At 55.8% G+C, this 13,330-nt stretch overlaps 1 protein-coding gene across 1 annotated transcript; it reads right to left on the bottom strand.

Moving 5' to 3' along the window:
- Nucleotides 1-1,493: 1,493 nt before the first annotated feature.
- POU3F1 (POU class 3 homeobox 1) lies at nucleotides 1,494-2,849 on the bottom strand. Its single transcript, XM_052637959.1, has one exon. It carries the CDS (start codon nucleotides 2,847-2,849, stop codon nucleotides 1,494-1,496), a length of 1,356 nt encoding a protein of 451 aa, XP_052493919.1.
- Nucleotides 2,850-13,330: the final 10,481 nt, after the last annotated feature.

Raw genomic sequence — 13,330 nt, 5'->3', positions numbered from 1 at the left:
AATATAAAGGGAACTTCCCAGTCTACATTATCATTACTTTTTTTTTTTTTTGCAATAAGGATACAAAGAGAATGCACCAAAACATTGTTCCAAAAAATAATAAAAATAAAATAACAAAATTTAAATTCAAACGGTAACAGAACAAGAAATGGAGAAGGGGGAAGCTCCAAACACATCCAGAAAATAAATAGAGATGGATCAGAAATCTGGAAATCATATTAAAATATCTTTTTCGGATTAGTGAGTGTACAAAATCCTTTAGGATAGGGAGGGAGGGCAACCCGGAAAACCAAAAATAAAAACCAAGCACAAAATGTTTCTTTCTCCCCGCCAGTGTGTACATATCTCACATATTTACATGGTTCCCACCTCACCCCAAACTTGGGGAATTTCTCTCCAGGCCTCCCCCAGCATCCCGCATCCTAGGGGGCTGGAAAGGGAGCGGATTCAGGCAGAAGGTTCTCAGGGAACGGCTTATTTCTACAGCTGGTTAAAAAATATCTCCAACTTTTCCAAGTTTCGTTTGTTTGAGGCCAGGAGGGCAGGGCCCCGCGGGGAGCCGGGGCCCTGCTACTTGCTGGTCGGTCAACGGCGGGGCAGAAGCCCCTTCCCATCCGCGTGTGCGTGGGAGCGCGGATTCCTCCAGCATGACCGGGAACCGAGCAGAAGCTCGGGTGAAACGAAACGAAAAATGAACACTCGAATTTTTTTTTGTTAGTTTTTTTTTTTTGTTTTGCCCTTTTTTTTTTTTTTTTCTTTGAGGGGTAAGATAGGGAAGGTAAGGGGAAAAATAAATTAGGCTAGATTAAAGCTTTGGCTATTTCCTGCTTTTATACACAGACGCGGCTCTCGCGGCCTCCCCTCCGGGGCCCCGATAAATACAGTATACAGCGATTTAAATTAAGGGCGCGGGCGGAGTTAGAAGGACCCCAGGAGCCGAGAGGCTCCATGAATAAATAAAAACCGTAAAAAACCAAGCCCGGAGGAAGGGTAAGGGGGATGGGGCGCATCCTTATGGGAGAGAAGAGGCGTAGAGCGAATAAGGTGACAGTTCCCCACCCGTGACCCGCAGGCTCGGGGATCCGCGCGGGGAAGAGGGATGGGGAGCTCGCCTCTCTTCGTCCTCTCTCCCGGGGAATCCCTAACCCCGTACCGCGTTACCTGTCGCTGTGGGGAGGCCGCTGCCGGGATCCGGCCCCGAACAGCCCGGGGGGGCAGGGGCGGGGGTCGTCGAGGGGTTGGGGGCAGGGAGCAGGCGGTGGGCAGGATGCCCGGAGTGAGTTGGCGCGTTCCGGATCTTCGCTCCTCTCTCTCGGGGCTCGGGCGACGCAGCCTGTCGGCCGTCTTCGCCGCTCGCAGGAGAGGGTGGTCCGGGTGTTTGGTTTTATTCGAAAGTTTGTGGGCTTTTTGTAAAATCCAAAGCAACCGAACAAAAAAGAGTTCAGGCCGCGCGGCGCCTCGCCGCGCACCGGCGGGGGGCCCGGCCCGCGGGGTCACTGCACGGAGCCCGGCAGTGTGTGGTGGTGGTGGTGGTGCAGAGCGGCCGGCGGGGGCGGCGGGGGCGCCGAGGGCGGCGACGCGCTGCCCCCGCCGGGCCCCAGCTCGCCGGGGGCGTAAACGTCGTCCATGGGCGGGTGGCCGGCGCCGGCAGCCGGGGTCATGCGCTTCTCCTTCTGCCGCCGGTTGCAGAACCAGACCCGCACCACCTCTTTCTCCAGCTGTAGGCTGTCGGCCAAGCCTGTGATCTCGTGCGCCGAGGGCTTGGGGCACTTGAGAAAGTGACTCTCGAGCGCGCCTTTGACCCCCACCTCGATGGACGTGCGCTTCTTGCGCTTGCGGCCCTGCGCCGCGATCTTGTCCAGGTTGGTGGGGCTGCCGCTGGACGAGTCGGTCTCCTCCAGCCACTTGTTGAGCAGCGGCTTGAGCTTGCACATGTTCTTGAAGCTCAGCTGCAGGGCCTCGAAGCGGCAGATGGTGGTCTGCGAGAACACGTTACCGTACAGCGTGCCCAGCGCCAGCCCCACGTCGGCCTGCGTGAAGCCCAGCTTGATGCGCCGCTGCTTGAACTGCTTGGCGAACTGCTCCAGGTCGTCCGAGCTGGGCGCGTCCTCGTCCGAGTGCTCGCCCACCGACGAGCCACCGCCGCCCGCCCCCGGGTGCAGGTGCGCCGCCGCCGCGTGCAGGCCGCCAGCGTGTGCATGTCCGTGTGCGTGTCCGTGGGCGCCCAGGTGCGGCGGAGGCGACGGCTCCAGCTGCGCCTCGTGGCCGTCCTCGTGCAGCGCGTGGTGCAGGCCCGGCCCCGCACCGCCACCGCCCGCCGCCAGCATCCCGGCCAGGCCGCCGCCGCCGCCCCCGGGGTAGGCCGCCTGCGCGTACAGCCCCAGCGGTTGGGGCTGGTGGCCCCCGCCGGCCCCTGGCGACGGAGACATGGCGGGGCCCAAGTGATGTGCCGTGCCGCCCTGCGCCCATGCCGCGCCCGCGTGGGCCGCCCCCTGGTGCACCAGGCGCGCGTGGAAACCGCCGCCTCCGCCACCGTCGTCGGCTCGGCCGGTGCCGCCGCCTCCCGCCTTGCCGTGTTCCAGGTGCGGGCCGCCGGCCCAGTCCCCGCCGCCGCCTCCTCCCGTGGGTAACCACTGGGGGTGCGCTAGGCCCACTGGGTGGCCCGCGCCCGCGCCCAGCCACTCGTGGTGCATCAGCTTCTGCACTTCGCGGTACGCGGCCCCCGCGTGCAACCGCTCGGCGGCCGCGGCCGCTGCCGCTGCTGCCGCGGCATCCGGGTGCATAAGCGGTCCTGTGCCCCCGGCTCCGCCGCCGGGGCCCCGCGGCAAGTACTGCGCGGTGGTGGCCATGCCGCCCCGCGCCCCGCGCCGCGCCGCGCCGCCGCTCCTCTCCGTCTGCGGGCCCCGCCGCCGCGCTCCGCCGGCTTAAAGCCGGGACCCGCTCGGCGCTCCAGAGCCCCACCCCACCCGCCGCCCATTGGCTGCCCGCGGAGCCGCCTCCCGCCCCCCCGCGGCCCCGGCCCCCGCCCCCCGCGCCCGCCTGCCTCCCGGCCGGGCCGCCCGGAGCTCTCCATTGGGCCTCACTCCTGGGGTCCCGCGCGTCGGCCATGCTGATTGGCCGCTGGGGCTTCATTCACAGGCCCCCTACCGTCCGCGTACACACTCACGCCCCGGGGGCGCGGCCGCCACGTGGGGAGTGGCGCGGGGGTGGTACTGGGACCGCACCCCTTCTCGTCCTGGCTGCATGGGCCCCGCTTTCCCCGGTCTCTGGAGACTTCGAGCCCGGCGGGTCCCACGCTCCACGCGAGCAGAATTCCCGCAGGTCTCCCGCCCGGGTGGCCAGAGGCGGTGGCGGGGATGGCGGGCTCCGGGAGGCGCTCGGGCTCCGAGAAGCGGCTTAGCCCCGCGCTCCTCCCTCCGCAGTGCCGCCGCCGGCGGGCCGGGATTCCCGCGGGTCTCGGCGGCCGCGAGCTGCAGGCGGCGCGGGTCCCCGGCTCGGTTGCGGCGCGGTTGCTCACCTTGCCCGCCTCGCCTCCCACGGCTTCCAGCGGGTGCGGAGCTCTCCTCTGCGCGCCTCCCCGGCCCGTCTCGGTTTCCCTTCTTCGTCCTCTGGACCACCCAGTGCAACTCCGTCGACCTCCGCGGCCCTGAGAGAGCATCCGGCGTGGGCAGGGGCGTACCGGCCAGACTTCACGCCGCTCATGGGCTCTTCTCCAGGTTACCATGGCCCAGGTGAGTACCGCCCGGGTGGCTCCGCGCCGAAACGGTCGGCGGCAGCGATGCTGTGGGGGAGACCGGAGTTCCTGTAACCAGGCCGATTCCGAGGTTCCTGAGTGAGAGGACCTCGAGGTGGAGCCTGGCTCCGGGGGAAACGCCGCTGACAGGGCTGGTGGACCAACAGGGCCCACGGATATCTGACCCACGCCACTGCCGCCTTCTCGCTCCTTCTCCTTCCTGCCTGCATGGCTCATTGGCCTGGGTCATGGCGGGGTTACGCCCCGGGGGAAACTTGCTCTAGGTGAGGAGCCGCGTGGACTTGGGGAAGGGCAACTGGCGCCTCAGAAATCTGGAGTTGAGGCCGGGAGCTGTCCAGCTTCGCAGGGAACCCTGGGCTGGAGTTTAACCCACTTGCCCGGGGCTGCTGAAAAGGGCACTGGGATTGAAGAGGCCTTCCTTGTTGGCAAGGCTGGGGTATCTCCTCATCCCCCAGGTCTTTGAGGGCTCCCTGAAGGATCTTGAGCGGACTTAGGCCTCAGCATCAGCTCTTTCGTGACACGCTGGCTGGGGGTTGTGTGGAATGAGCTGAGCCTCCACTCTTCCCATGCTGAGGCTTGTCTCACAGCGAGTCTTCCAGCTGCCAGTTAACCTCTATTCTGTCACTGACCTTGCCTCCAGTGGATTCATAGATTCCAGGGCCCCAGGGCTCCAGACTGCAGGACCAAGCTGAGGGCCCAGCTAGGGCCCTACTGGCAGGTCAGGACAGTGGAATAAAGCTTCAGTGTGTGAAGGATGATGGGGGCTCAGGTGGCAGCTGCAGTGGGGGTGACTGGGACAGAGTCAACAGTGACAGGGCACAGATGTGCTCATCCAGGCCTGGAATGCCCCAGGACTAGCCTCTGGCTAGCCCGCAAGGGAGAGTGGCCTTTGGCCACTGTCCTGAGCAAGCTGCTTAGGTCCCATCTCCATTGCAAGAGCTGTGATAGAGCTGAGTGTCTGAACCTAGCTAAAAATGCTGGGCTTTCCTGGACTCTGGCCAAGGAAGTTGTCACCTTGCAGCATCCCAGGACTTCCTGACCTCTCTCCCAGGCCCAGGAGTTAGGACCACACCTGGGAATTCTGTAGTGAAGTCCCCTTTCACTCCAGTGCTAACCAGGACGGTGTGACATTGAAGCTTAGGCTTCCAGCCTGGACCCGCCACTGTCTTCCTGGGCGAGAATAACTTGCTGGTTTGTTCTTTTACCTGTAAATTGGGAATAACAGTACCATAGGCAGCCCACCTGTCTCACTAAGGTAAGTCATAGCGTGGTACAAGACAGTGGGAGGGAATAGGACTCAGAAAAGACTTCTACTCTTGTTCTTTCTATTGTTAGCACCCAGTCAATGAAGAGGTTACTCCCCCTCTCTAACTAAATCGCAGTTCCCTCATCTGCAGAGTGGGGATGTGGAGGTTTGGATCAGATGACCTCTTTGGTAACCTCCCTTCCAGCTCTGATGGTCTGAGTCTATGAACCTGTCTCAGTTTCTGTTGGAGGAAGGGAAATGTCTGGACAGTGGACCAGATGTTGTTTGGAATGGTCACCATGAGCAATGGTTGTTTTAACAAATAAATGCTTTTCATTCATGATGTTACCTGCTACTCTCAGCCCCAGGAGAGAGCACTAGAATTGTTCTCCCATTGCACAGATGAAGGAACTGAGGCCTGTTCAAGGGCTCAGAACAAGCCTCACCCTGGGGAGAATGATGGGGAAGTCCCACTCCCCATGGCTCCCCATCGTTCTCGGCAGGCTGTGGAAGGGGAGGTTTCCTGTGGAGGCAGCGACTTTGGCTTTCGTAGCAGAGAAAGCTTACTGCCCTACCTCTGGCCACCTGGTGCTCCTGAAGGCAAATTCCCAAGTCTGTGCTGAATTGAGGGGTGGCTGCAGCAAAACCAGACTCCTAAGCAAGTTACCAGCTTGTCGGCTAGCAAATCTAGTCGCAATCCCATTAATTCTTTTAACAGCCCTGCTCTTTGCTTTGCCTGTTGGAGCCTCAGTTTCTTCATATAAAAACAAGAACAGAAATGCCTACTTCTCAGGTTTGTTTTGGAGCTACAAGGATGAAACAAAGCATGTAATTTAGCTGCCCTCTTAGCATGAGATGTTGCCCTGGGTTGAACAGCAGTGTGAACTAGGAAAGGATAACGTTTCTTTCTCTGCTTTCAAAGTTTTAGATCCTCTACAATGATATGGGTTTGGTCTTGAGTCACAATTTTCTTGTGTTTGAGGGTTAAGTTTTTCCTAGGAAGTCTCAGTATTCCGTTTGCTCTTTTTTTTTTTTTTTTAAGATATTTTTTGATGTGGACCACTTTTAACGTCTTTATTGAATTTGTTACAATGTTGTTTCTGTTTCCTGTTCTTTTTTTTTGGCCTCGAGGCATGTGTGATCTTAGCTCCCTAACCAGGGATCAAGCCTGTACCCGCTGCCCCCCCACCCCTCATATTGGAAGGTGAAGTGTTAACTGCTGGATTGACAGGGAAGTCCCATCCCCTTTGCTCTTGCTTTTTGAGATTCTGTGCAGGACACTGAGGGCGAAGACATGGCTAGCGGTAGAGATACCCACTACAGAGCATCCCCTCTCTCTAGGAGATCCCCTCTCTACCTCTCTAGGAGAGCTCCTAGAGCTCTCTAGGAGCCCTGCCCTCGCAGACCGCAGAGAAAACCTGGAAGACAGAAGTCAGACACCCACCTGACCCATGCATACACAGAGTGGTTTAGGCATGTGAACAGATGTGCATTCACACACACACACAAATACACATAACATGCAGATACACACATGAAATTTAGCCTGAGGAGAGGCATACAGATTCATAATAGGAACACATGGACTCACGTCATTGGGTCGGATATTCAAACCAACACATGATGATAAATACAGACATGTGTCTCAACATTTGCAGAGTCCACACCGAGGCTGAAATTGGCTCAAGCAGGCATTCCTTCAGCCTACTAGACCCAGACCCATAGGAGACCTACAGGTCCCTGGAGGCTGTCAGCTGGCATGCCGGTTCACACAAATGGGTGCACCTTCTTGTGTTCACAAACATGAGCATGCACTCTCCCACCCCATGCACAGATACAGAGAGGCCCACCCCATGCATCACATAGATACCTATACCCTGTAGGAACTAACCCATCTACACAAGGGATCAGAAAGCCCAGGATGGGGCCATGCCCAACCCAGAGCTTAGTCCATGCAATTCAGTGGTCCCATTCATTTGAAGGAAGCAGGAAAGCCCTTTCTTTTCATATGTTTTTTTTTTTTTCCCCCACTCTCCTTGTCTGTGGAGGGCAGCTCCCAGCCAGGCCGCCGCCAGCCTCAGAGGCTCCCTGGCCTCCCTCCCCAGCGGGGGCCCCTGCCCAGCCTGCCCCCAGGCCAGGAGCTGCCTGGGCTTTCCCAGAGTGGCGAGGCCTCCTCCAGGCCCTGGAGTGTGACCGAGCGCCTGCTCATTTGACACAGGTCAGCGAGCCTCCAGCAGATGGGGCCCTCGCTGTGGGGGGTCTCTGAGCCAGAGGGGCTGCAGAGGGAGGGCTCTGTGGGGATGAACTGCAGCTACACAAGCCCCCATATCCTCTCTCCAAAAAGTCTCAAGTCAGAGACACAAACCCCACAATCCACATTCATACTCCCGCCTGAGAGATTCAGAAGCGGCCTGTAGAATATGACCATACTCGCCATCAGCAAGCAGCAGGGCAGCCGCGCATGCACTGTAATATTCTAGACGCACATCCCAGACAGGCGAGCAGGCACAATGGTGCACTGAATGGGATTTAGGAGGGAGGAAAAGGGGGCAGCTGGGTCCAGCTGCTTTCCCGCTTTGGTCTCTGGGCTCCTGCCATTATGTCTTGTTGCAATGGGTCAGTGGGTCCTCGGAGTCCAGGGGCGCCCTGAGAGCAGATGCAGCCACAGACCTAAGGCCTTTTCTTCTTTTTTTTTAATATTTATTTTTATTTATTTATTTGACCATATTGGGTTTTAGCTGGGGCATGCAAACTCTTAGTTGTGGCATGTGGGATCTAGTTCCCCATCCAGGGATCAAAGCTGAGCCCCTTGTATTGGGAGTGTGGATTCCTAGCCACTGGACCACGAGGGGAGTCCCCAAGACCTTTCTAATGTTGGAGGAAAAGGGGCTCCGGACACTCTACCTGGATCCCTCGCAAGTCAGGAATGCTGAGTGGAGGTAAAGAGAGGAGAGATCAGACTCCTAGGGAGGGCTGCTGGGAGGAGCTCATGTCCTAGGATGCCCTCCTGTGTGCGTGGGCTTGAAGTCTTTGTCCAAGGCAGGCTGAGTGGGAAGGGGGACAAAATGGGGGCAGCCCGCTTCGTTCCCTTCTCAGCCCACCAGTCTTTCCCTTATGCTCCAGATCCTATGTTTTCAGTGTCAAGGAGCCCTAGGTTTCCTCTTGACTCAGACCTGCCTGATGACACCAATCTCAGCTCTCCTGATCTCTGTGAACCTCAGTGTCCTCATCTGTAAGCTGGGCAGGACGGTCTCCACTGGGTTCTTGTGGAGGCGGGATGAGATCACTGCCTGGATGGAAACTTGGAAAGGGAGAGCGTGGCTTGGTTTTCCTGCCTGGCTGCCAGGGGTGAGTAAGAGGCTGTGAGAGCTGGAGCAGAACCTGCCTGTTCCCTCAACCAGTTCTTGCTAAGTGGTGTCAGGAGTGACCACGCCCACACCCTGCTTGTTCTGGGCTGGAACCTGTTTTTGACTGGAAGCGTCTGGCAGGGTCCTGGCTGCCTCAGATTCCAGCCTGCCTGCGTGCCCAGTCGGTTCAGTCATGTCCGACTCTTTGTGACCCTGTGGACTGTAGCCCGCCAGGCTCCTCTGTCCATGGGATGTCCCAGGCAAGAATGATGGGAGGGGGTTGCCATACCCTCCTCTCAGGGAATCTTCCCGACCCAGGGATTGAACCTGAGTCTCTTATGTCTCCTGCATTGGCAGGGGGGTTCTTTACCACTAGTGCCCCCTGGGAAGCCCAGCCTGGGTAGGTACATCCACTTCCTCCCTTCAGGTTGGTGCCAGCTAGACAGATTCATAGCACTCCCCACTATCAAGAGATCTTTCCCACAGGGGATGGAATCACTCTGAGCTCTCAAACCCCCTCCTCTCTCCCTCTGAACTCAGCCCCTCCAGGTGTCTTCCTCTTTTGTCCTTCCTGTGCTCCTGAGAGTCACGAATAGGGGACCAGAGTGTAGGAGAGGCACGGCTGCCTTTGGCAGAGGAGAAAGGAGCAGTCTCACCTATTTAAGTTCCCCTATCTCTCAGTCTTGGGGACGGGAAAGAACAATGAAAGGTGAGATATCTTTTAGGAAAGAACCTTTCCTTATGTTTTTTCCCTTGCCTCAGCCTTCTAGGTCGATGGGTGGGGGTAAGGGTCCTCCCAGTGCATCAGTAGGATATTCAAATTAGGGGTGGTCAATTGCTCTTGAAATTTACTTTCATTTTTAGCAGAATGGCAGCCTCTGAGCTGGTGTTAATGCCCACAATCCGGTTATGCAGAACACGCTCTCTGCAAATCGGTAAATCATTAGCAGGGATTAATCACTCCGAAAGGCTGGGGCTGGGTTTGAGTTTCTCTCTCTCACTTTTTTTTTAACACACTTTTTATCTGGATGGCTGCAGAATTCACCACCACAGGGTGGGGTGGGAGCAACGAGTGATAATTTAAGTTCTTGTCATCATTGTTAGACAAGGGATGTGCCTTCCTGGGCTTGGTGTTGCCTCTGGCCGACTGAGGGTGGGGGTGGGCAGCCTGAGTAGTCTGGAAGGGAGGGAGCTGGAAGGGAGTTCCTTGTGTCTGTGTACCTTACAGTGTTTACAACAGTGAGTTGGGGGCTTGGTGTGCTTGTATAGGTGGGTAACTGCAGGTTAGCATGCCTGCACGAATTCCTGCTTGTATTTTACAGATGCGCATAAGTATTTCTGTGCTTGTGTTAGGGTGTTTGTGCTTGGTTTGTATTAATATGTGTGCATTAGTGTTTGTAGTTGTTTCAGACAGTGCTTGCCATTGACAGTGCTTGCAAAGATCACACCTCACCTTCCTTAGTCTCCAGGAAGTTCTTAAGGGGGAGGAGGTAGAGCTGGAGGGAGGTCCTGACTTCACTTGTAGGGGTGTGTGGCTTATGCTTTATTTACATATGCATGAGCTGCTGCCTCTAGGAACTCCCCTTCAGAATAGACTGAGTCTAGTGGGGGAGCCCCTTATGGCAGATGGGGAGGTCAAGGTCTCACTGTAACCCCTCTCATTCCTCTACTTCAAGTCTAGTGGCTTGGACTGGGAAAGCTATAACTTCTGCAAAGCTGCAGTTAATACAGCTCTGTCTCCTGATGGGAGCGGCATGGCAGTGATGGGAAAGTTCTGTTTTCTTCCTAGTCTGCGATGCCCCTCTGAGGGCTCTTGGGGAGAGAAGGTCATTGTTCTAGCCAGGACCAAGCTGACGAATGGGACTCGCTCTCACTTAATGTCCACACTTCCTAATTTCTGTCTTTCTCTCTAGCTTAGTGCACCTCTGGAGCAGTAGTTACTTTTAAATGACTCAGCAATGGCATTTCTAGGGCGTTGGTCAAGGTACACGAGTGTGGAGTTGAGGTCACAGGACTTCTCCCCTCCAGTCCCAGAGTGTGGGGTTTGAGGTAAGACTGAGTGGGCTTAGTCTTTACATCAGCTCTGATCCCCGCCTAGTCCCCTTTGTACAGAGTCATCTCGGTGGCCTGGGTACCATTGTCTACCATGCCACAGATGGCACAGATGCTGTGTACTCTTGTCCACGTGCCTCCTTCGTTGCCCCACCGTATGTGCCTCCTTTCCCTCTGTGCAGCAGGCCAGCTTGGAGTCGGGGGAGAGACAGAATAATATAGCTGTTTGGCTGTGCAAGTTTGGAGGGCCTGGAGAGAGCTGGCTGGGTTCAGTGCTGGCCCTCCTCAGCTTTCTCAAGAGTAGCAGGTGGAGGGTGGCAGTGGCAAAGGAGAATTTAGGAATTATATTTTCCCAGGGACCTCTTAGCATCTTTATATATCTCTGGTGGCAGACATCTGTCTGAGCTTAGGGTAGCATCTGCCTGGGCTGGAGACAACATCTGTTTGAGGCTGGAACACCTGGCTGAGCCCAGAACATTATCTGGCCCCAGGAAAGCTTTCGTCTGGGCCCAGGACATGTATCTGAACCTGGCACAGCATCTGTCTGGGCCTGGTGCAACATCCTCCTGGCCTGGGGGCAATGTCTGTTTGAGTCCTGGACATCTGTCTGACTTGGGGATGTCTGCTAAGCCCAGAACAATACCTGTCTGAGCCTGGGGGTGGACTTGTCATTGCAGATAAAATCACCCTGGAGTCTCAACTTTGGTTTGTGGCTGAGAACAGAATATATGCCAGATTCACGTCCCTGCTCTCATTTCGACCAAGAAAGGGCTCTTCTGTAGAGTGCCTCAGTTTACCTCTATCTGTAGGCCCGTTGGCCTGCTAGCTCTGGGCACCTCAAGGGACAGCCATAGTCTACACCCCAGAAGCTCCAGGAAACCAAAATTAAAAGAATAAGGGGGAGTGAATAGGTAATAAAATATAGCTACTGTGCAAGTTGGGAGGACTAGGACCATTCTTCCTTCCTCCAGTCCCTTTGTTGAATTAAACCAGAGAGCCCCCCCAAGACACACTCGGACATGTCACTTGCCTCCCGAGAAGCTGTTCCTTGCTCCCCATTGTGTATAGTATCCAACCCAAAGCCCCCTCTGGTCTTGCCCCTGCCTCTCCTCTGAACCAGCAGCATGAAGTGTCTTTCCCACAAACACATCAGGTCCTGATGGTTCCTTACCTTTGCGCACACAGCTCCCTCTCCTTGGAATGCCTTTCTCTCTACCCACTCCCCTGTCCTCCCATCACACCCTTCAGGTCCTAGTTCAAGGGGCACCAGCTCTGGGCTTTCTTTTCACTCCCTCTCTAGACCAAGCCACTTCTTCCCTGCTTCCATGCTGTATTGTGAAGACCACCTCTGCGTTAGCATTTGTGGGCTGGCATGCCGTTGCCATTGCCCTTTGTAGATCTGTCTCTCCTGGCAGTACTGTGAGCTCCGAGGAGCAGCTGGCTCTGGTTCATGTCTGTCTCCCCAGCACCCAGCCCAATTCCTGGTCTCTGGCGGTGCCAGTAAGAAAGACCTGTTGGATGATGACATGGTTATGCTTCTGTCATCTCATTCCATTCTCTGTCTGTGACCTGGATGAAGATTTGAAACATACGCTCCTGACAGGAGCAGTGATGGTCAGGGAGCAGCAACGAGTCCAGACCGAGTGACCTGTCTGAGGGCTCTGGGGATGGGACCCCGCCTAAGTCGAGGCATACCTGGCCCAGCTTGTTGGAGAAGTTTCAGGGTTCCTGGGCTTACTGATCCTGCCAGAGAGGGGAAGTCACATAAAGTGTTGTTACTAGAAACACCATGTCCAGAGCAGACTGCTCTCCCTGCCCGTTTTTGGAGGAGAGTGTCTGAGGACAGAGGCTGAGTAGGGAGGCTTGCAGAACCATGAGGACGTAGCTAGGAAGTGGGTGCTCCCAGCACAGGGTCTCTGCCTTGGTGGCTTTTATTCCACCAAACAGAAGTAGCTTTCTTGTTTTTGCTGCTGGTGAAAGCCATGCAAACTCATTTGTCAAAATTCTTGGCCTCAGAAATATACGAAAGTGGAGGGCCCCTGTTCATCCCTCTACCTCCCCTCTGTTAACTGCTCCTCAAGGCTATATCTTTCCAGAACTTGTTTGCGTGGACACACAGTATTTGATAAAATTGCTGAGATTTATTGAGTGCTACCCTATGCTGTGCTTCTGCCTGGGTTTCCACCTTGCATCCTCACCAAAGCACTCTGAATTAGGTGCAACTCTAATTCTCATTTTACAAACGGAGAAACTAAGAGATATTACCATTAATAATAGCCCATGTACATTGGGTGTTTGCTAGGTAGGTGCCAGCTACCATTCTAAGTACTGTGCATGTTATCTCGTTGAATGCCTATAGTATGTAGAATGCCTGGCATGTAGTAGGCAATCAATAAATGGGGGTTGATGCTTCCAACTTGAAAGTTCGAGAATCTCAGATGATACATCTAGAGTTGTTCAGTGGACCCCTAGATGGGAGGGCTCTTGTCCCAAACCTCTTGAGTTGCAGGCAGCCTCTCCTGTGTCTGGAGATGCTGACTCAGCAGTGAAAGATGTAAATTCCTACCTCGGTTTGCATTTGATTTACACATATTTATTTATGAGTGTCTTTGATTAATGTCAAAGTGCCTTGGTGATTTTTCTGCCAGGCTTCGGGGCCCTGCAGAGGGCATGGGTTAGTGCGGACTGGCCGCAGGTTCTGAAAGTGCCTGCCTGGGGAGGCTGTTGGATGAGGTGAAAGTGACATCTGGGGAGAGGTGGATGGCAGCCTGGGGTCTGAGGACGTAGACTGGAGCTTAGGATTCTGGAATGGGTGGTTTGGGCAGCTAGTGTGAGTGGGGCTGTTTGTCAGCATAAGGCAGGATCTAACTAAGGGGCTGGGGCAGAGTCAGAGTGCCAGGCACTGGGGTGGGTGACTGGTGGCCCTCTAGG

This window comes from Budorcas taxicolor, chromosome 3, assembly GCF_023091745.1.
Source record: "Budorcas taxicolor isolate Tak-1 chromosome 3, Takin1.1, whole genome shotgun sequence".
NCBI lineage: Eukaryota > Metazoa > Chordata > Mammalia > Artiodactyla > Bovidae > Budorcas > Budorcas taxicolor.
This window is presented reverse-complemented; position numbering and strand designations above follow the sequence as displayed.

Bases quoted from the DNA above. Each gene is read 5' to 3' on its own strand.
- POU3F1 (XM_052637959.1), bottom strand. From the start codon at position 2,849: ATGGCCACCACCGCGCAGTACTTGCCGCGGGGCCCCGGCGGCGGAGCC.